This window comes from Tarenaya hassleriana, unplaced genomic scaffold, assembly GCF_000463585.1.
Source record: "Tarenaya hassleriana unplaced genomic scaffold, ASM46358v1 Cleome11, whole genome shotgun sequence".
NCBI lineage: Eukaryota > Viridiplantae > Streptophyta > Magnoliopsida > Brassicales > Cleomaceae > Tarenaya > Tarenaya hassleriana.
This window is the reverse complement of record NW_010961290.1, coordinates 2,562,012-2,582,517: the sequence shown is the minus strand read 5'-3', so window position 1 is coordinate 2,582,517 and position 20,506 is coordinate 2,562,012. Positions and strand designations below refer to the sequence as shown.

The following is a 20,506-nucleotide window of genomic DNA, read 5'->3' as shown; positions in this document are numbered from 1 at the left end:
TACCATTCATAATCAAAACATATATTAATATCAGACAGCTAACAGCTAATTATCTCTTACCCTCAATTATATATTTCTTTTCATTCTTAAAAATGATGTTATATTTCATTTTAAAAGGTAAAAATTAAAATTGTTCATACAAAATTTGTTAAAATTTTTAAAATACATTATCTACAATAAAAATAATTAATTTTTTTAGCGATGCTATTCGAAAAAAGAGTAATTGTTTGTACATAAAATAGATAGTCTAATATCGATAGTCAAATATTATGTTACAGTCAAATTTAACAATTTGCAAAAAAAAAAAACTAATAATTGCAAACAAGAATTTTAAAATCCAATGAACTGAAATTTCTAAAGGTTAATACTAATTAGGATGTATGAAGCCTTCTGAATGCTATAATAACTAATAATGTTATTCTTAATTTTTTAATTCAGAAAATAATTTTAATTAATCAAACAACTATTAACTTTTTTTCTGAGCTTTCCGAAAATAAAAAATAAAAAATAAATGGAGAGAGACGAATTTGGTTCGATTTGCGTCCATCATTCAAGTTGACCCATTTCAATTTCTTGTTATTTTTTTTTGACAATTAAAGAGTCCATAGTGGTGTTGAAAAAAAAACAATTTTACAAATAAATCCATGTGTCTATATATCTCTTTAATTTCAAAGTCGATTTCTAGAATGTGTGGCTCTATAATTGAGGCTTTGTCTTGGCAAAGTTGCAGATAAATATTTATTTTAATTTATCCTAATTAATGCCAAAGTGAATTTTGACGAACACAAGCTAGTTTTTACTTTTTAAACAAAATAATTTCATCATTTTTTATTTTAAAAACTTCATTAGAACCCCTCATTGGTCCATTGATAATGATTGGAATAATTTGCAGACTAAAAATTAAAAAAAATAGGTAAAAGTAATTTAAATCAAGAACTTCTTTAGAGACAGTAAATAAACAAATGCTCCGTCTAGGAGCATAACTCGGTTTATATAAAAATAAAAAAATCGACGGGTATTTATTGGATTGTTCGTAAGTAGGACCTGTGTGTCCCAATTTCGGAAGACGAAATTTCAATTAAAAAAATACATAACATTACTAAGATCACATTATTTAATATTTTTGTCTTGCAAATTATGGTTTTTGTCAATGATATGTTTCGTTGAACTTAAATTTTATATATTAATATATCAATATGCCAATACTTATTCGTGTATATATCTAATGTAGTCACTCGCAAGTGCCGTAAACGAATATGTTAGTAAGATATATATATTTTTTTGATAATCTAGTAAGATATATATATATATATATCTGTGCGTGACACGTCAAAATAAGAAAAAGAAAATTAGAAATCAGTATAATATGTTTCTAAAATGCAGTTGAATGTGTGCGTCTGCGTGTATATATGTATATATATGCGCGTGTGTGTGTTGAGGATGAAATCATAATAATAAATGATATCTCTATCAAGAATTGTCAAAAATGTCGGAATTAGTAGTACAGAACGTGGCAAGCAGAACGTTATGGGGGGTGGAACTGGTTTTGTACCTTCCAGCTTTCCATGTTTGATCATTTTTTTTATGCGCAGCCATTATATATCCTTCGGATGTGTATCGGGTAAACTCTGCTTTCGTGTAATAGCTTGCAAATCATACGAGAGATGTAAACCAACTTAAATTAGACTAAGAAGATTCAAACCCTAAAGTTAAAGGGTCTAATACCCACGCCGGATCATGGTTTCTGTTCCTCTTATACATGTTGATATCCAAACGTGGATAGTTCAACCGTTGAAAATTGGGGTAAAATGTATATCTGTTACGAATTCGAACCTCAAGTTTGGAGATATGATATATATTTCAAATCATATTATTGATCTTCGGTTTTAAAATTAGTATGGATTTCGGTTTATGATATTCGATTATTTCTTGATGGTATGATCGAGTGAATTTAGACACATGTCCTTATTAAGTGCAAAAAAAAAAATAGAAGAAGAAAAGAGTTGATAGACAACAAGACAAAGGATTAAATTCTCGCACGTCTTCGATATACATAAATTAAGAGCAAAGAATTCATGTGCATGTCCAGTTTACATTAGTGCAGAGGCCTACGTGAAGACCATGCATGCATATTCCTTGTCGAATTCAAAGAAGTGAGCAGTTGTCCACGTGGGATAGATTGGCACGTGCGTCTTTAAATGTGTTAATACGGACAAAAGAGGATATGATCACATGGACAAATCCCTTGTAAACCGGACTCTCATTCTTTTCCAATGTTGATAACTTCACTTTCATGAATCTACTCACTATATTATTTATAGATATCATCTCCCTTTAATTTTTCTTATAAACAATGACTATATAATGTATATATTCTTTATGGAATTTGTCATTTTCTTCTTACAGATTATTTCGCTATGTATAGTTATACAAAATCGAATTTAATTTATGTTTAAATTTATATTAAAAAAATCAAACTAAAATATCTAACAAAATCATCCCATATTATAATAATTAGTCAAAAAAAAAAGAAACCTAAACATATTTTATAACCCTCGGCATGGGAAAAACTAGCCCATGTTTCTGTATTGGGCTTCGTTAATAACCATGTTTCAGGATTGGGCTTTGTTTATAGCCCATGCTTCAGTATTGGGCTTCGTTTATAGCCCATGTTTCAGTATCAGTCCATATTGAAATTGAGACAAAATGTCACAAACACCCTTCCAATCGGAATATTTCGTGCTAAAAAATAACAAATAATAAATTGTTTATTCGTTTTACACGTGTTATGCGGCTAATTATTTCATAATGTTTTTAAAATTTTCTAGTTGAAGTGACATAAAATAGAACTAGTCAAACGATCAATGTTAATTAAAATTCACCGTATACATTTACAATTAATCAAGGAGTGAAAACTATTCGCGCGATAAGATCAAGAAAGTAGATTAAATATATTTTAAAATAAATATAAAAATGTAATTATTTAATATTTTTCTTTTTTAAAACTTCCTATAAAGTTGTTTAGTTTAACGAGTCTTAGGGAAATTAAAGGAGAGATAATCACTCCTACATTAATGCTACTCCAACTAAACTTCTTACTCTAAACTAATCTATGTCAACATATCCTATTTTTTATTATCTAAATACCAAAAACAATTAAGAAAATGGAGCATATAAAAAGTTTATAAAACCTTAATCTCTACTCACATTTCAATTTTTTTTTTCTCAAAAATATATAAAATCCTCAAAATTTTCTTTTTACTCATATCCTTTAAATAAATAAAAAAATCGTTTGTTATTATCTTTTTTTTCTACATTATTTTGGTCGGGTATTTATAAAAGTCCTATATCCCTACGAGATAAAATTATTTCCAAATCAACTTAGAAAAAGAGAGAGAGAGAGAAAAAAAATCTCCATCTTCTTCCTTTGGATTCTTCACAAAAAACAATGGCGTCAACTTCAGAAGGAATTCAAGAAGAAGAAATATCAAGAGCCGAGAAAGGCATCGACTGCCAAGGCGGCATCAAGAGAGTCCTTTGCACTTCTTCCTCCGTCGTTACTCTCTCCCAAAAGGTTATAAACAAACTTAATTAATATGATATTTAATAGGAAAAAAATATTAATTAATCATCATTAATATTTTTGTTATTGTTGCGATTTCCTAATATAATAATATTTTTTTTTGGGTTTGGTTTGGGTAGTTGATAGCAGAGGTGATTGGCACGTACTTCATAATATTTGCGGGGTGTGGATCGGTGGCCGTGAACGTGATATACGGGAAAGTGACATTTCCGGGGATATGTGTGACGTGGGGCCTCATCGTCATGGTCATGATCTATTCCACCGGTCATATTTCCGGTGCCCATTTTAATCCCGCTGTTACCATCACTTTCACCATCTTCCGGAGATTCCCACTTTCACAGGTTATTAGTAGCCCATTGATTACAATTTTTTTTGTTTTATAAATGAAATCCAATTTATTTTATTCAAGTTTCTTAGATAAGGTTGAGTTTAATCTTGAGAGATACCATGAGTAAATTTCTATTTTATTGGTTTATATAAATTAGGGGTGTCAATCGGTTCGACCTGACCCGAATCCACATTCGGTCCAAAAATTTCAGGCTCGGGTTTGGGACGTCCGGAGTTTTTGGACTTAATAAATTAAGAGAATTCGGGTTCAGATCAAATAAGTATAAAACTCGCTATTTTTCGAACGGACTCAGATGGGACTTTGGTTTTTAAGCCTTAGTAAATAAATTGAGATATATTATTATGTCTTGATTTTGTGTTTGAAAATAAAAAAATGGGGAGGATGCAGGTGCCATTGTACATAGGAGCACAATTGGTGGGATCGTTATTAGCGAGCGGGACACTAAGGTTGATGTTCAAAATAACGCCAGAGGCATTCTTTGGGACGACCCCTACTGGTTCCTCCCTTCAGTCCTTCGTCGCCGAGATCATCATCTCTTTTCTCCTCATGTTCGTTATCTCCGGCGTCGCCACCGATAATCGCGCCGTTAGAAATCTTCGTCTTACTAATCTTTATTTGCATTCCTTTATAAAAATCCAACTAATATACTCTCTAATCTTGTTATTAATACCCCCAAATATGTTTTGTTTCACCACAGATTGGAGAATTAGCAGGAATCGCCGTGGGAATGACCATAATGTTGAACGTCTTTGTCGCCGGGTAAACTCGTTACTATATATATCCATTACGTGCACTATATATATCACCTAAATATATGGTAAACAGCATGAGAATTACATCTACGTATGTAAGCGTGTATGTATTTGGACGTTGTAGACCGGTGTCCGGGGCGTCGATGAATCCGGCGAGGAGTCTAGGGCCGGCGATAGTGATGGGAGTGTACAAAGGGATATGGGTATACATCGCAGGGCCTCTGGTCGGAACCATCTCCGGGGGATTCGTCTACAACCTGATTAGGTTTACGGACAAGCCACTCCGAGAGCTCACCAAGAGCGGCTCTTTCCTCAAAAGTATCTCTAGGGCTCGCGGTGGCAACGAAGGCAATTGAATATACTTTTACTAACATATATATATATGATCACATCGTCTTTTTTTTAAAATTCATGGTACATTTGATTTGATTCTTTTGTGTTGATTGCTAATGTTAGTTTTCAAGTGGTTAGAGTTTTCTATAATTGGATGCAAGTTTACGTTTCACATGTAGTTTTTGTTTACTATTATGAAATCATATAAAGAGATTGTGTTGATCCCTTGGATTGAGGACGAACTTTTACTGCATTATTAAAAGCCCCGTCTTTTTCTCTGCGAAAAAAATAATATATAGTTTTAGGTGAAATCTTATATTCACCACATCACCTGTAAATAAATAGGGAAAAATAACATTTTGGGTCACACTCAGTTACCTTCCACAAATAATTTGTTATTCGCATCCCGTGAATTTTGTTTGGAACTTTCTCAACTATTGTTTGAATATTTTAAACAAAAAAAAAACACTATGGTTTGAATATATATTAGAAACAGCCAACATAAAAAAAACTAATTTCAAAATGATATACACATGGAATGTTTAATATGTAAAAGATAATGTGTGTCCTAACAAAATGAAATATACATAGAGGGGAAAAGGGAAATGAAATTTTCTGATCTAATAATGAATATTTTTGGTGTTCTTTGCAATCTCCCTTCTTTCTTCCACCGCGAATGTCACATGTCTCTGCACATTGTTTGAGAAATAACATAGTAATTTTAGTTTGTGGAAAGAAAATCTTATAAATGTTGAACAAACCAAGAGATCTTATGAAAATAAAATATTCTTACGAAATACCAATTACGATGAAGGGATGAGTTAATCATGGAAATGGAGAAAAATTCGCACAAGCCCTCATATTATGGAACATTATTATCCAAGTCATATACATACTTATGAAACGGATAAAAAAATAAAATATATAATTTTTATAAAATAAAAAACTCTAACCAATAAATAGTTGACTCTACGTATAACTAAAAATCCGAAACACAAATACCTAATTATCGTTGATGATGATGTGAGTATGATTGTTTGACCGACAATATTTAGATTTTATTCAAATTATTGACAAACGTGATCTATGAATTATACACATGATCTATTGGCGTTACATCCAAGGATGAATAGCTACGAGTAAGAGTTTCAATAACAAGTTAATATACACAAATTGTAATATAATAATAATTCCAATTTACCTAATACAAAGATAGCTTTTATTAGACCGTTGATTCAAGTGTACTTTCCTTATAAATGTAATCAACATGACTTTCTATTTACAATAAAGAACTTGGTCCAACTAGTCCAAATAACATTGTTTTTAGTTTTAATTAGAGTTACTGTATTGGTTGAACATAAATACGATACGATATCATTTTAATCAGGATTTTATATGGATTCAGATATTAAAAATAATTCGAAACAAATTAGCAAAGGAACCGAATTTTAACTAAATTCAAATCGAAAATAAAAATAAAAATAAATAAATAAATGCAATCAGAGTTCAAATCGAATTCTAATACAAAATAAACTAAAGAATAATGTAAACATTAATTGATATTTAAAAAACAGAGCCAAAAATAATAATAAATTGAAAACAAAAACCGAAATTCAAACTATATACGTTAAATGAATGTTTAAAATTTTAGGAAAATTATGAGTTAAAACTATTGACTATTTATAGGCTAAAATTGCAAATTTTAGTATTTCGTAACTTAAATATTTCATGGGAAAAAAAACAATCTTTCATGACTTGGGTACATTAATTTGCATATCACATCTATCTTTATTGGTACACAATTACATACTTTTCGTGTGTCTATGCTACAAAAAATAGATAAATACATATATCCAAGCGGTCGGATTAAGATTAGGTTTTGTCCTATATCGAGAATTAAATTTTCTTGGACTATCCTTCAAGAACTAAAATTTCTTGGACTATTCTTCAGATCTGATCCAATGCGGTAAAAAAAAATACCTAGACCGTTTCTAGGTTTTCCACTCATTTGACCAAATTTAAAATAAAAGCAAAGTAAAATAAATAAAAAATTAACTGTTACCTCTTGCGATTTGAAATTTGAATTCCCACTCACCCCACCAATTCCAAGTTTCCGGCGAAAATCTCCTCCGTCTCCGCCGTTGATATCGCCGGGATTCTTCGCGTAGAGGCCAATTATCCTCTCGGCGATCTCGGAAGCGTCGTGGCTCTCTTCCACGAGCTTCGTCACCTGAGACCTCGGCAACCTCAGCCTCACCCTCACCGGCCCAGCCCCATCTCCGCCACCGCGTCTGTCGATCGTCACGTCGGAGACGGTTCTCCGGGAGAGCATAAGCATCTCTAACCGCTCCTTCGCGCTGATGTGGATGCCGGACATGACTCGCCGGTACGGAAGCCCGCTTCCCTCCTCCGCCGCCACTGCCGTCGTCTCCGGCGGACGCTTCGGGAGCTCGACGAGGAAATACGTCTTCTTCGGCTTCAGGATCTGATTCGGATCGAGCGGCTTGGCACGAACGCCGAAGCTTTTGACGGCGTCGGAATCTAGGAGGACGAATCCGGGATATTCCTTAGTGGCTTCGCTCGCCGTCGCAGGAGTTTTTAGCCGGAAGGTCTCGCCGTCGATCTTCATCACCTTCGCCTTCTTTCTTCTGTACATGATGGCGTTCCCCATCTTCTTGAATTCTCTCTCTTTCTCTGTTTTTTGATTGTTTGGACGTTGGAGATTGTGGGAAAGCTACGGTATTTATATATGTTGTGGGGGTAAGCTTTCCGAGATCGTAGTGTGTGAAGCTTAGAAATTTTCTGGAGATGCTTTCTTTGTTAAATAAAAAAAGTCTTTAAAGTTGAAAATTTAACTCTAACGACGTTTGAAAAAAGCTTGAAAATGTCGGCGGCCCATTGCATTACATTTAAATTTTATCCCAACTTTACTCTTGTTATTTTGATGTTATTGATCCAAAAATGACCGCCCGTGGTACATTATTTCTTATTCTTGTCGCTTTTCTATAACATTAAAAAAATTCTTAGGATTATATAAGGTTATCTTCAGGGCACTCGAGCAACTCCAAAATGATTTCAGGTACATATTTATATTTACCTAAAACATTGATGTGAGAAGTCTTATTTATTTACGTAAAGTATCCTTAATATTATATTTTATAATATAATCATTTACCCCTTATCCTAATTGCAGAAGGTAATACTTGTACCTTCATAAACAAAATTTATTTACGTAAAGTATCCTAATTGTTTAATATCTATAAAGTTTTTGTTTAGTCTAACTATAAACAAAATTTATAAAAATATTTAGACAGTATTATAAAGATATGATTTTAGAAAAATAAACGGAAAATCCGGCAAGTAGCTTAAAATACACAATGATATAGAATATTTTGTTCCAAAAATATGGTTTGTATGCAGAAGAGAAACTTACGTCGGTAGGAAGATCTCCGCGTTGCGTGGGCCTCACGCGCGAATTTAGAACGCGTTAATGGTTTCTGGGCTAAATATTAATGGGCCTTACTAAATGGGCCGAATAAACTAACCAACTCTCGTTTTCAATTCGGAGAGTATACAATTAAATAAACGACCGAAATGTCGACGCTCGACCACCGTGATGAATTTAAGGGATTTGTTTTGCTTAAAATGATGAGATTTAGAGTGTCTTGTCCGTCGTTACCAGAGAAAGTTATGTGTTTTTTTATATTTAATTTATTTTTAATCAAAATTAACAAAAAGTTTGATTATGTGTTACTTATAATTGAAGTGTTTGGTAAATGTAAATGTGAAATCAAGAAATTTTGTAGGAAGATTCGACCGTTTTCAAATTTTCACCGAAATCCAAAGCTATGGTTGTTTATTGATTGCTGATTTTGAGTGGAATTAACACATTAAACAGAATCAACTACTACACCTGAATATAATTCAGATCGATTATAAATAATTCAGAATTCGGAATATTTAGGATGATTTTTTTTTATAAATTCATTTGGAATGATATAAGATGTTTTAGTTACTCTTAATTATAAATTGATATAAGATATTTAAAAAAAATTATCATCTTATTATCGTTTTTAAATAAGGAAACAATAGGGGATGTATTTGAAAATTTAAACTTTTTACTTTTTAGATAGATATTACAAAGTTGGAGGACCAATTAGTTAATTTTACAAAGAATGCGGGAGCGGGGGAGAGAGAGTGGGGGTCCCTCCGTGGCGGCGATGCTTCTCGAGAGTACGTTTCGTCCCGCTCTTCTTTCTTCTGTGTAGTAGATTCTCTTTTTGTTCTTCTCAATCAGCGAATTTGAACTAGAGAGAGAGAGAGAGAGAGAGAATGGATCCTGATAGAGCACTGGAGCTTGTGAAGCATGGTGCTACACTTCTGTTTCTCGATGTTCCTCAGTATACTCTTATCGGGGTCGACATCCAGGTGAGTTGCTTCCAAACAAACGCTACGCTGATTCGTATTACCCTGATAAGCAGGCGGGAATTTTGGCAAAGACTGTCAATTTGAATCTGATGCAATGCGTTTTTGGAGTTGCCGAGGTGCCTAAATTCGCTTTTTTGAGAAATGGGTTTAAGTTGAATACAAGTATAATGGCGAAAGTTTTCGAATTGTAGAGTTTTAAGTTGATTACAGGGTTTATCTTCTTAGTTTCTCTGTCTCTAGTTTGATTGAATTTGAAGCAAATGTAGTAAACTTTGCCTTGTGAGAGATTTTTCTTGTTGAAACTTTTAGTGTCAAGTAGAATTCGGAAGAACAAATTGATGATATTGTTCACGATGTGTGTGCTTAAAGAATATGATTTGTGAGGAAGAAACGAAACCATTTCCGTATTTATGTTGTAATATTATTCACCAAAAACTTGACTATCACTTCATATGAAGTGTTTGAGGAAACTCGTGGAAGAGTGAATTGGGAAAAGCTTAGTCGTTTTAATGGCAGCTTTGTGGTCAATTCCGAATCTGGTTTAACCAGATCGTCCTCTAGTTGATTTGTGACAATATATATTTTTTAGTTATGATTTTTTCATTGCAGATGTTTTCAGTGGGACCTGCTTTCAAGGGGATTAAGATGATTCCTCCTGGAATCCACTTTGTGTTCTATAGCTCATCGAGCAGGTTTGTTGTACTGCTTTCTTGGGCTTCTTTGACTCATATCTTCTTAGACTATCTATGTGCTTCTGATCATGTTCCCTTCTGATGATTCAGTCGCTTGCTTGGCTCATTCTCTTGATGGTTGCAACCCCTTGTGTTTTTTTGTGAAATTGAGCTCGTGTATAAATATTTGGAATTGATATCCATTCTTTAATAGACCTGGTAACTTGCTATATTGATGAAACATTGGCTGATAAATACTGTGAACTTTGTGTTCTTTTTCCAGGGATGGTAAGGAGTTCTCTCCTATCACTGGTTTTTTTGTTGATGCTGGTCCTTCCCAGGTTTGGGTTTTGTTTAGTCTTTAAAACTTCTTTGAAAATTATGGTACTTTATAAACCAACTATGGATATATGTAAGCATTATGAACCTGTGTGTTATCAATTCTACCAGGCTATTGTACGCAAATGGGATCACCAAGAGGAGCGCTTGACTAAAGTATCTGAAGAAGAGGTTTGCATTAATATTTCTCTCGATTTTCTTCCCAATGCAATAAGCTTTTTCTCAATGATGCTTGAATTTGGTTCAGTAGATAAAAATCTCTTTTTAAATGGAAATGATATTGAGTTATTTGTTTTGATAATTCCTGTAGTAGGAGTACAACTATATCTTTCTTATCTTTTTTTTCTATGAATTGAATCACAGAAGCTTACAAATATTTGTTCCTTTCTGCGAAACTCAGAAGTCATACATCAAACGATTGATGTAGGGCTCGGAAATAATGTGGGGGTATATATTTTTCAATTTTGTTCCTGTCCTGCCAGGAAGAGAGATATGCCCAAGCAATCAGGAATTTGGAGTTTGACAGATATCTAGGCCCATACAATTTAAGCCAATATGCTACATGGAAGCAACTATCTAACTACATTACAAAGGATATTGTTGAAAAAATCGGTATGCATACCATATATAACCATGATATTTCTTTGTCCACATTGTTAATATTCTCCCTCATTTGAATGGTAAGCACAGCAAAATTATTGATATTCTCAAAACCATTTGTTCAACTTTGCAGAGCCAGTTGGAGGAGAAATTACTGTCATCTATGAATCTTCTATCTTAAAGGGTGGACCCAAAACTTCAATGGAGAAAGCTCTGGACGAGCAGCTAAAAACAAGCAAGTTTAAAGTGACATCCATTGAGCAATCCACAGGGCAGAGGTGTTATTATACTTCTATTCCTCGGATTATAAAACGGAAGGGAATGTCTGGGCAGGAGCTGACTTCTATGAATCTTGACAAGGCAACTACCCTCGACAGATTTGTTTTCGTTGGCCTTTGTTTGATGGTTACAACTTAAAAAACTCGGACATGTGATTTCTTTTCTGTGTGCAGACTCAACTGCTGGAATCTATATTGTCAAAGGAGTATGGAGGTTCAGAGGAATTGCTTCTCGGGGAGCTGCAATTTTCATTTGTAGCTTTTTTGGTATGTGCTAGTGCTACCCAATGTGACATATACGCCTTTGCATAATCACAAATGAAGATGTTCTTCAAAAAATTTCCCTTAAAGTTGGTTACTTTCTCAAATAAAGGTAGCACATTATTGTGCAGATGGGGCAGTCTCTTGAAGCCTTCATGCAGTGGAAATCGTTAGTTAGCCTTTTACTAGGATGCACTGATGCGGTATGTGATTTTTAGATTTCCTTTTTCTATGTAATTACTGTACCGAGCTTCTCTCTGCTCTATCATATACTTGGGAGATAAATTAATAAATGAAAATCCATGCTTTCATATTAATACAAGTTCATTTTATTTTCAGTCTCATGTTTTCTGCTAGGTATATGATTTCTCTACTTACAATCTTCATATCAGTTTCCAATGCCACATAGGTTTTGTTTGGCCATGACGTGTCTTATATGTTTCTCATTTTTGTTTATGGTACTGAATCTTGCTTCTAGATGTGGTACAATAGTCTAAAAGTTAAGCAGCTTTACAATTCTATTTGAGCTTTAACCTTAGCATCATATTCTTTTTGCCTTTTTGCAGCCCTTTCGGACAAGGAGCCACTTATTTACTAAGGTATACTTCAATTACATTTATGATAGAGTATCTGAAAATGCATAGAGATTATATATCATCATATTTTATCATTTTTTGGCATCTTTTAGTAAAGCTGCTTTACTAATTATCATTCTGTTACTCTAGTTCACTCCAGTCAACTAAGGTATAATGTTAGTAATATTTCTATAGTCCTAAGGGAGAAGATTACTATTAATTGATGCACTCATCACAGTTCGTCAAAGTCATCTACCAACAACTTAAATATGGACTTCAGAGGGATAGTAGCAATCCAGAGGTGGGGGCACCTGCACTTCTAGATGATTCTTGGTTATCCGCTGATAGCTTCCTGCACTTGCTTTGTAAGGTAAACATCTGACTGGCAACTTGTTTTCTGTGCTTAACATGTTGGAGGATATTCATATGTTTGACATAATTGCTTTTACAACAGGACTTTTTTGCATTGGTGGAAGAAGCCTCTGTAGTTGATGGAGACCTGCTGTTGTGGGTGTGTAGCAAAACTTCTTATCATCTTATTTTCAGTTTTTTTTGGATCAATCCAAAAAAGGAAAATTAAACTGCTTCCATTGTCTATGGTGGTTCTAGAGCAAACTAAGGAAATGGTTTTGAAGCATATAATCTAACTTGCACCTTTGTTGAAACTTTATTTCGTCTAGACAAGGAAACTCAAAGAGCTACTTCAAAACAGTTTAGGATGGGAGTTTCAGAAGAAGAGTGCTCTTGATGGGATTTACTTCGAGGATGATGATGAGGCAAGTTTTTCGAGGATAACTTTTTTCAATTTTTATTTTTTTTGACTTTCTTCCATGCGAGATTTTCACTTTTTTTTGTCTTATGTTTCCTTTATTTCTTTGTTTCTCACACCTCCTAGTAATTTCACTTGCTGCAGTATGCTCCTGTTGTTGAAATGTTGGATGAAAGTCACGAAGAAAATATGGCCGCTTAGGCAAAGATGCAGGTATTCCCTGATCTCCTTTGGCATGGTTGGAGGATGCACCGGCATGCATGCTTGTGTATATATGTTTATGCTACTACTTGTGTTTTCTTACAAATGTTACTGTTGTTCTGCTTATTTCATGGAAATGGCACCGCAAGTGTTGAACAGTATATGTAGCTAACAGCCTAACACACAATGTAGAGGTGATTGCATAATAAATAAAAGTTTTTTTTTCTCATACTTAGTAAGCATAGAAAATAAGAATTATATAATCAAGTTTGAAAACATTGCAAAAGCCATAGAAGTGAAAACCGATGCAAGATTTTAACTGACTGAGTTACATAAATCTATGAGACGATAACATTTTCCTTTGTCTTCCCTTTTTTTTTTCCTTCACACTCCTCATCTGCATGGTGAAAGCAATTAGTCTAATAACATGTATTAGATATATTAAATGGAAACACTAAGCACCATGATCAGTAGTAGCATTGATGTGGCATGTAGCTGAATTGATCATTCATCATGTGACCTCCATGCACATGGAAACCTCTCCCATCCATTGTCATCATAGTATTATCTGTCCTGCCTTCCATGAACATGTTCATTGTTTCTCTTGAAGGGTACTCATTAGAATACCCAAGCGGCATGTTCCTTAAATTCAAGGGTACCTGTTGATACTTGTGTACCGGCATTTCTTGGAATGGGTTGTGAAAGTTTTCAGATTTAGCCACAGGGTTGTTCATCTGAAAGTTATCTGCATTGACCATCATTGATTCCGCTCCGGGCAATGCTTCTTCTCTGTTTTGATTGAGAATGTGCCTTTCATCATCCGAGACATTGATGTTGCTGCTTATATACTGCATGTTCCTCCAGCTTCTGTTATCGTTATTGAACTCAGCTTGTTCAAGTTTGTTCATTTGGTGCGGGCTCATAAACAAGAGCTGGGCATGCTTGCCTGATTTTAACAACTTCTTAATGAGAATTTCAGGATCTAAGTTCCCTACAACTATCACCATTTGCTGCTCGGTGTCTATATCAACCGAGTACACACCTGAACCAAGAAGCGCAGGAAAAAAGGCATTAGGAACTCTGGAGTCGAAAAGATCTGATATCAAAGAAAGAAGTCTCTAAGCTGACAAGTTGGGCAAAATATGCAGATTTGTCTGTTCATTACATTTTCTGTTTGTTTTTCTTTTTTTGTAAATCTTCATCTTCTTATCTAGGAAGGAAAAAGAAACCCAGTTTTTGGTTTTGGCTAGAGCTAAAGGAGAAAGTCACCTTCAACTTTACTTAGCGTCTTCTTCACTTTCCGCTTGCAACCTTGGCAGCATTTGATGTTTGCCTTGAGAACATATGTCTTTGAAACAAAACCAAAGACACACACATAAAACAAAAACACATTGAAAAGCAAAACATTCATGTTTATAAGATTAAGACAATGATTTGCAGGTACCTTCAAGGGCTTGAACTCGTTCCTCAACATTTCTCTCCGCTGGGTTCAGAGATCTCTCTCTGTTGTTTCAGTATATCCTTGATTCTTCCTTGGCTTTTGCAGGAACAAGAAGCTGTTTCTTCCTCGCCTTGGCGGCTTCCAAGGAAATGTGGTTTAAGAGGATAAAACAGAACAAGCTTTTATGCATGTAGATATACATATATCCATACGTATAAGGATGGAGAGAGAGAGAGAGAGACAGACAGAGATTCTTTGAACTGAAAAATCTTGGTTTTGTCAGCTTTTTTGCAGTGTCAGTTTCAGACTGTACGGTAAAAACACTAATTTCTTGTGAGGGTCAACGGTCATGGCTCAACAAAGTATCATCAATCCCTTGTAAATTTTTGAGCTTCGAGACATAGAGATTATTATCCATTCGAACTTGCAGAAAACACAGAGTAAGAGACTTAATTTGTAGTATTGTTAATTTTGATTTTAATTTTTAAAAATTTTAAAATTTAATTTGGCATGGACCACTAAAGAGATGTGGAGAAACAAAATCAAACACTGGCAGATAGTAAGCAATGGCAAGAGGGTGTCTTGACTTTTGACTTTTTTTGACAAGAGACATAACTCTGTGTTCTAAGCTATACAACTTCACTTCAACTCAAGTCTCGAGTCTTTGTTACAGCTTCTTGCCCGGACGCTGAACTTCCAGTACCTTGTTCAAGATCTTTAGATCCGAAAACAAATCCCCAAATTTGGATGCCCAAAACTTGTATATGAAATGGGATCGGATTTGTTTATAACGAAAATCCGGTTTCAGATTCGGATAACATGATCCGAAACTTGTGTTATCCGTGAGAAATCAACCTTTTCTTTGCCCTAAATTGCATGTAAATTTAGGGTTATCGAAATTTTGGCCTCGTAACCAAAAATCTTAGATACTCGACCTTAACCGACTCGCGCATATTTTGAAAAAAGTTTGAAATTTTTACATTTAAATCTTTGATAAACGCCCAAAAATGATCTCAGAAACCCGATCATATCTCGGAAGATTCGAAATGTTCGGATTTGGATTCATGACTATGAGTATATGAAAGATATAGATAGATATCAATGATCATATGCGCCGCTGGAGCACACTGGTTGAATTCCGGCGGCGGAAATATTTTTCCTTAACTTGGGAAAAAAATCGAAAACACAAATCAATTTGGACCATCAGATTTTTTTTCTGGGTCAGAAAATTCGCAGGGCGAACCTCTCGAATTTTAATTGGGCCTAGTGATAAATCAAAAGACGAATTAAAATAGGATTTTTCAAATATTCCGCTGTAGCACACTGGTTAAATTTCTGCTGAGAAATTCCGGGTTCGACCCCCGGCAGCGGAACGCATTTTTTTCCTTAATATCGCACAAATTGTAAATTAACCGAAAAAAAATATCAATGTCTGCCATTTTTAGAATTTTTTTTGGTCTTAAAATACAAAGAAGGATCTGAGTTTCCTTGCAATAATAACCCGTCATAACATTTATATTTTTATATATAAAGAAACATTTTCACTATGCTATCATTCATGGTGGAGTGGCTGGATTTAAAAAAAAAAAACACAGAATCTAAGAACTGGCTTCTCCATGTTCTTCAGAACTCCATATACAAACCTCCAAGCTGATCTCACCAGAATCTCCGATGAACCTTAGCGGGACGAGAAGGAAATCCAACGGTGGAAACCCTTCGACCCTTCCCGGAAAATTCTCGGCCGTAGATTTCAGCCGAAGAGAGCTATACCCTCTTCCTCTAACCGTCAAATCATACACAAACCTCTCCTCGAACAAACGAGGCTCGACCCGAGTTAACATCACTGCAAACCCGAGTGATTCAACGGTCTTGTTGAGAACGAAGAGTTTACCGTCTTCTTCTGCTTGGAGAACAAGAAACCGATCTGTCGGGGACAAGGAGATGGATAGAGGACTGTTGTACTGAAACCTTCTGCCTGAGTCCCAGTGTTTGGAGCTGAAATGGAGAGACAAATGTTCTGATGAGCCGATGAAGGAACATTCCGGAAGAGGGCAGGCGCATCGCTTGCTGGTTTGAGCAGAACCCGAAAATCTATCAATCACCTTGGAAGTTTCTTTTGGCTACATCAAGAAAATGGTGGTGTTGATGAAATTTGAGTATGAAACAGCAAACTTTTACAGTCAAATATGATCTCACAGTTTCAGAAAGCTAAATGGACTGAATGAGAAACAGAAGCATGTAGAGAAATGGCTTCTGGGTTTGATTATAGTCAGTGAAAGAACCAGACTTTGAGCTCACAATTATCGAAACCCATTATGCGGAAAAACTTTTATGTTTTTGCAACGAAGATTAAATGGTTCTAAGCATCTAAAGCTGAAGGTGAGATTTAGATATTAGATAGCAAGTTTCACTAGATGAAGCTATTCTTTGTCAATCAAGGGACGAGATGCAGAATAAAAACTAGAGATGCAGAGATCATTTGGGTTTTTAAGGAAAAATCAAGAAATATGTCGGAAAAGGCAAGGGGACAGCATCTTTTACCTCACGGACACCTGAATCAATCGGAGAAACATCCTCAAACTCTTGCACACTTCTATCAGCCGACAAGTCATCTCGATGCTTGGGGTTTTCATGCAGTGGCAGGTTAACGTATTGCTCTTTGCAAACAACCTATGAATGGAAGGTCGTTTTTTTTTTTTATCTTCAATGGAAATTTTCCAAATGTAGTTACAACAGTTGCAGAACAAACATGGTGAGTGTCTAATAACGTGACAAAAAATGATCCATCTGATTGATGACTTACATAGCCAAAGCCATAACCACCAAGCTGCTTCTCTCGCTTCTCTCTTTGATTGATTTCATCCTCTCCCCAAAAGGATAAGCATGGAATGGTCGTCGGGCATGGAGCTTTGGTTCCATCGACAGAAACATTCTCGTAGTAGAAAAGCTTAGATGTACCCATGAAAACAAACACAGTGAGATATTTTACTCGCTGTGAAAAAAAAAAATAAGAGAAAAAAGAGCAAATATCCCAGAGGGAGGATGAACCTGGAGAAAGAGAAGACAACCACCAACAGCATGTTGCTTGCGCTGTTGAAACCGAGAGACCTCACGTACAAGTCGATCAAGCAAGAATTTTCCCCAGTTGAATTGGTGAATCACATCTATATTGGTCAAGAAATGAAGAAATGAAGGGCTAACATCTAGTCTGGCAGTTGGAGAAATGAGTGTTCCCAATGCATACAGAATGAAAGATCTCTTGAAATCTTCTCCAGCCTCGGGAATCAACAACTTTTCCTCGAGATTGTGAACTGAAATCCCATGGTTAGTGGCATTGTAACTCAAACGCAAGTCCGAGATTACATCACCGGGTCCCGAGTTAATGACTTCCTTCCCATCGGAGGCTAAACCCATCACATGTTCCACATCTTTTGGGTGCAGAGGAATACAATGGCCACAAATTTTCAAGCAACATTTTCTAGTGTCGAATCTTTCCAGCAGCCAAAGGCACAAACTTCGGCGAAGGGTCCGGCATCTAAGGTCGAGGAGGCCACCAAATCCCATGTTTTTCACGGCCTCCTTTTGTTCAGAAGTCAGACGCTGTATCACATTGAGCAAGCGTCCTGGCGAGCACCTTGTTACAAGTTTAGTCTGCTTTCACGAGCCATGAAAGACCTTCTCACTCGCCGGTGAAACTTGAATATTCCATAATCTAGTTTCTTAATCTTAAAATTATAATATCAATAATTCGTTTATGACCAGAAGTTATGTACCTGTTTCTTTGGCTTTGGCGGCTGAGAAGGAGCTGCAGTTAAGTAAGTATTCCATACTTCACGAGCTTGCTGAGTATATTTTGATTTCTCTTCAAGACTCATTGATTTCCAAGCATCCGATGCTGCTTTTGTAGCCTGAGAAAAAAACCTAACCACATCTGAAAAATTCCTCTGGAAAATGACGTGTTTGTTCTCTTTCGAGGGTTCTTGAAGGAACTCACAGCCTTTAGACCCGACGACAGTTCCTTCTACGGAAGGGTACTTCCGAGAAATAGCATTCACATTGGACACACTTCCTACACGCTTCACTGGCTGTCTAAAGCTCCCGAAGATGTCGGCGATAGAAATTCTCCGGCTTGGAACAAAGACAGCATACAATGTACCAGTTTGGTAGGAGAAGCGAGCAATGCTTATAGGGTGCAATTCAAGAGAGATATGGCAGATTTTATTGAAGCGAGAGCCGAGGAACTTGTCCCCGGAGGATTGATGATCATCTCGGGACAGTGTTTGCCTGACGATGTATCGATGGTTTCGACGTGGAAGGGTGTTGTCATTGACATGATAGGAGACTGTCTTTTCGACATGGCGAAATCGGTAAGAAATCTTTGAAACTCCAACTTTAATGGTTCTTGATTTCCATAAAAAAGCAATCAAGATTCTTGAATGCTATGGAATTCAAGATAAATACGAAAATGGGTTTAACTAATTCGTGTTTTTTTATTATGCAACCTGTATATGTAGGGAGTAACACGAGAAGAAATGGTCGAATCGTTCAACTTGCCGATATATTTTCCGAATACAAGTGAATCGGAATCCTCGGCGTCCAGTAACAAGAGCTGACTTATGATCAAATCGGAATCATTCATGTCATGCCCTCATCAGAATCATCACAGCTAAACTGATTTCCTAAAAGAGAATCTCAAAGGAAATAATAGCTTTACCTGAAGAAAACCCAAGAGCATGAAGGTCGGGGAACTGCATCTTGCTTCTTTCTTTTCTTCCTTTTCCTTTTCTCTTCCAACATATGTTGGTCTTCTAGTCTTCCTCCTCCCGACATCGATGCATCTCCTTCACTTGGTACCTAAAGATTAACATTTGAGATGTATAAACACATGAAATGGGATGTGATTTTTTATTCCATGAATGGAAAAACTGCTTAGATTGCGAGTTCGATGAGATGCACCTAAAGGAACTGTTACTGTCCTCTATTAGCTCAATCATCATCTTTCTAAACATGAATTTCAACAGAAAAATAAATTAAAGATTGATTTAACAACTATTCCACATAAGGCATATACTAATAAGCTTAAATAATCGAACTTAGTCCACCATGAACACTAGATTCATTCCCGAAAACACAAGAAATGCTTAGAGAAATGGCAAAAGACACCAAGCAACACCATAAACTAGATAAATGGAAAGAATCATTCTTGTGGTTTCAAAACAAGAAAAGATACGGGAAATTAACGTGACGACGTCATTGCTCTTCACTCTGATACACTTCCCAAGAGGACTTTCAACACAGTTCTCAGCAAATTCATCAATCCATCTTCAAGTTAAATAGATAGGAGCAAGTAATATAACCGCAACATTGATCTAAAGGTTCGGCCTTTCTCCACGGTATCCTACACCCAACAGCAAAAGCTTGCCTTTTCACCAGAAATATTAATTACATGAAATTTCTACATCAGCTCATCAGCACAGCTTTATTTTTAGTCACCGCCAGAAATTGGAATAAGGGCTTGTTAATAACAGGTTACAGGTTTCTCAATTGTTTCACAGAACCCAGACGGAGAACCGCGAAACAAAAAAATTCAACAGAGCAAAAGATTCTTGTGAGATAAAGAACCGAATTTGGGATCACAATGTTGCCTCTACAACACCAAAACCGAGCTTGTATTACACCAAGAGAAAGCACAAAGGATAATTTTTAATGAAGTGAAAAAGGAGAAATAGGGTTTGATATTTCACCATTGACGGAGTTTGAGCCCTCCAATACAAGCAGCAGCTGAAAGGGAGAAGACATGGAAAATAGAAATGTGGTGGGAGACTAGTTAGGGCTAAAAATGGTCGTGGCTGGAAATTTTGAGTCTCTGACGAGGAAGACGACACGGTGGTCAAATGCCAATAAGAATACAATGATTCAAAATGAA

The 20,506-nt window shown here is 35.6% G+C and overlaps 5 protein-coding genes across 7 annotated transcripts; 2 read left to right on the top strand and 3 right to left on the bottom strand.

The window, feature by feature from the left end:
* The first annotated feature begins 3,392 nt into the window (after positions 1 to 3,392).
* On the top strand, positions 3,393 to 5,228 carry LOC104805603 (putative aquaporin NIP4-1). Its single transcript, XM_010530225.2, has 5 exons — positions 3,393 to 3,574; positions 3,703 to 3,924; positions 4,320 to 4,517; positions 4,630 to 4,691; positions 4,809 to 5,228. The coding sequence occupies exons 1-5, from the start codon at positions 3,449 to 3,451 to the stop codon at positions 5,038 to 5,040; spliced, it is 840 nt and encodes a 279-aa protein (XP_010528527.1). The 5' UTR covers positions 3,393 to 3,448; the 3' UTR covers positions 5,041 to 5,228.
* Positions 5,229 to 5,519: 291 nt separating this feature from the next.
* On the bottom strand, positions 5,520 to 7,830 carry LOC104805602 (uncharacterized protein At1g66480). Of its 2 annotated transcripts, none has more exons than XM_010530223.1 (2): positions 7,080 to 7,830; positions 5,520 to 5,706 (listed from the first exon to the last, which is right to left on the bottom strand). In XM_010530223.1, exons 1-2 carry the CDS (start codon positions 7,686 to 7,688, stop codon positions 5,638 to 5,640), a joined length of 678 nt encoding a protein of 225 aa, XP_010528525.1. In that variant the 5' UTR covers positions 7,689 to 7,830; the 3' UTR covers positions 5,520 to 5,637. The 2 variants fall into 2 exon arrangements, with proteins under 2 accessions (XP_010528525.1, XP_010528526.1); XM_010530224.1 differs by having other exon boundaries at positions 7,113 to 7,830.
* Positions 7,831 to 9,216: 1,386 nt separating this feature from the next.
* Positions 9,217 to 14,419, top strand: LOC104805600 (protein AAR2 homolog). 2 transcript variants are annotated; one of them, XM_010530219.1, is made up of 14 exons: positions 9,217 to 9,445; positions 10,055 to 10,137; positions 10,400 to 10,457; positions 10,567 to 10,626; positions 10,938 to 11,067; positions 11,189 to 11,415; positions 11,508 to 11,600; positions 11,726 to 11,797; positions 12,161 to 12,193; positions 12,408 to 12,539; positions 12,624 to 12,680; positions 12,850 to 12,945; positions 13,083 to 13,151; positions 14,119 to 14,419. In XM_010530219.1, the coding sequence occupies exons 1-13, from the start codon at positions 9,350 to 9,352 to the stop codon at positions 13,137 to 13,139; spliced, it is 1,194 nt and encodes a 397-aa protein (XP_010528521.1). In that variant the 5' UTR covers positions 9,217 to 9,349; the 3' UTR covers positions 13,140 to 13,151; positions 14,119 to 14,419. The 2 variants fall into 2 exon arrangements, with proteins under 2 accessions (XP_010528521.1, XP_010528522.1); XM_010530220.1 differs by having other exon boundaries at positions 9,386 to 9,445; positions 10,035 to 10,137.
* LOC104805601 lies at positions 13,158 to 14,971 on the bottom strand. The gene is made up of 3 exons (XM_010530221.2): positions 14,584 to 14,971; positions 14,409 to 14,487; positions 13,158 to 14,181 (listed from the first exon to the last, which is right to left on the bottom strand). The coding sequence occupies exons 1-3, from the start codon at positions 14,611 to 14,613 to the stop codon at positions 13,607 to 13,609; spliced, it is 684 nt and encodes a 227-aa protein (XP_010528523.1). The 5' UTR covers positions 14,614 to 14,971; the 3' UTR covers positions 13,158 to 13,606.
* A 1,029-nt stretch (positions 14,972 to 16,000) lies between these two features.
* LOC104805598 lies at positions 16,001 to 18,588 on the bottom strand. Its single transcript, XM_010530218.1, has 6 exons — positions 18,575 to 18,588; positions 18,354 to 18,488; positions 17,629 to 18,231; positions 17,384 to 17,527; positions 17,122 to 17,250; positions 16,001 to 16,700 (listed from the first exon to the last, which is right to left on the bottom strand). The coding sequence occupies exons 2-6, from the start codon at positions 18,453 to 18,455 to the stop codon at positions 16,179 to 16,181; spliced, it is 1,500 nt and encodes a 499-aa protein (XP_010528520.1). The 5' UTR covers positions 18,456 to 18,488; positions 18,575 to 18,588; the 3' UTR covers positions 16,001 to 16,178.
* Positions 18,589 to 20,506: the final 1,918 nt, after the last annotated feature.

Excerpts from the sequence above, each read along its gene's own strand:
- LOC104805603 (XM_010530225.2), top strand. The coding sequence starts at position 3,449 with ATGGCGTCAACTTCAGAAGGAATTCAAGAAGAAGAAATATCAAGAGCC. Across the intron at positions 3,575-3,702 it reads TCGTTACTCTCTCCCAAAAG|TTGATAGCAGAGGTGATTGG; the intron begins GTTATAAACAAA and ends TGGTTTGGGTAG. Across the intron at positions 4,692-4,808 it reads TTGAACGTCTTTGTCGCCGG|ACCGGTGTCCGGGGCGTCGA; the intron begins GTAAACTCGTTA and ends TGGACGTTGTAG.
- LOC104805601 (XM_010530221.2), bottom strand. The coding sequence starts at position 14,613 with ATGTTGAGGAACGAGTTCAAGCCCTTGAAG. Across the intron at positions 14,488-14,583 it reads ACGAGTTCAAGCCCTTGAAG|ACATATGTTCTCAAGGCAAA; the intron begins GTACCTGCAAAT and ends TTTGTTTCAAAG. Across the intron at positions 14,182-14,408 it reads GACGCTAAGTAAAGTTGAAG|GTGTGTACTCGGTTGATATA; the intron begins GTGACTTTCTCC and ends TTCTTGGTTCAG.
- LOC104805602 (XM_010530223.1), bottom strand. The coding sequence starts at position 7,688 with ATGGGGAACGCCATCATGTACAGAAGAAAGAAGGCGAAGGTGATGAAG. Across the intron at positions 5,707-7,079 it reads CAAATTTCAAATCGCAAGAG|AGACATGTGACATTCGCGGT; the intron begins GTAACAGTTAAT and ends AACAATGTGCAG.
- LOC104805598 (XM_010530218.1), bottom strand. The coding sequence starts at position 18,455 with ATGAGTCTTGAAGAGAAATCAAAATATACTCAGCAAGCTCGTGAAGTA. Across the intron at positions 18,232-18,353 it reads CGCCAAAGCCAAAGAAACAG|ACTAAACTTGTAACAAGGTG; the intron begins GTACATAACTTC and ends TCGTGAAAGCAG. Across the intron at positions 17,251-17,383 it reads GTGGTTATGGCTTTGGCTAT|GTTGTTTGCAAAGAGCAATA; the intron begins GTAAGTCATCAA and ends TTCCATTCATAG.
- LOC104805600 (XM_010530219.1), top strand. The coding sequence starts at position 9,350 with ATGGATCCTGATAGAGCACTGGAGCTTGTGAAGCATGGTGCTACACTT. Across the intron at positions 10,138-10,399 it reads TTCTATAGCTCATCGAGCAG|GGATGGTAAGGAGTTCTCTC; the intron begins GTTTGTTGTACT and ends TTCTTTTTCCAG. Across the intron at positions 12,194-12,407 it reads GGAGCCACTTATTTACTAAG|TTCGTCAAAGTCATCTACCA; the intron begins GTATACTTCAAT and ends CACTCATCACAG.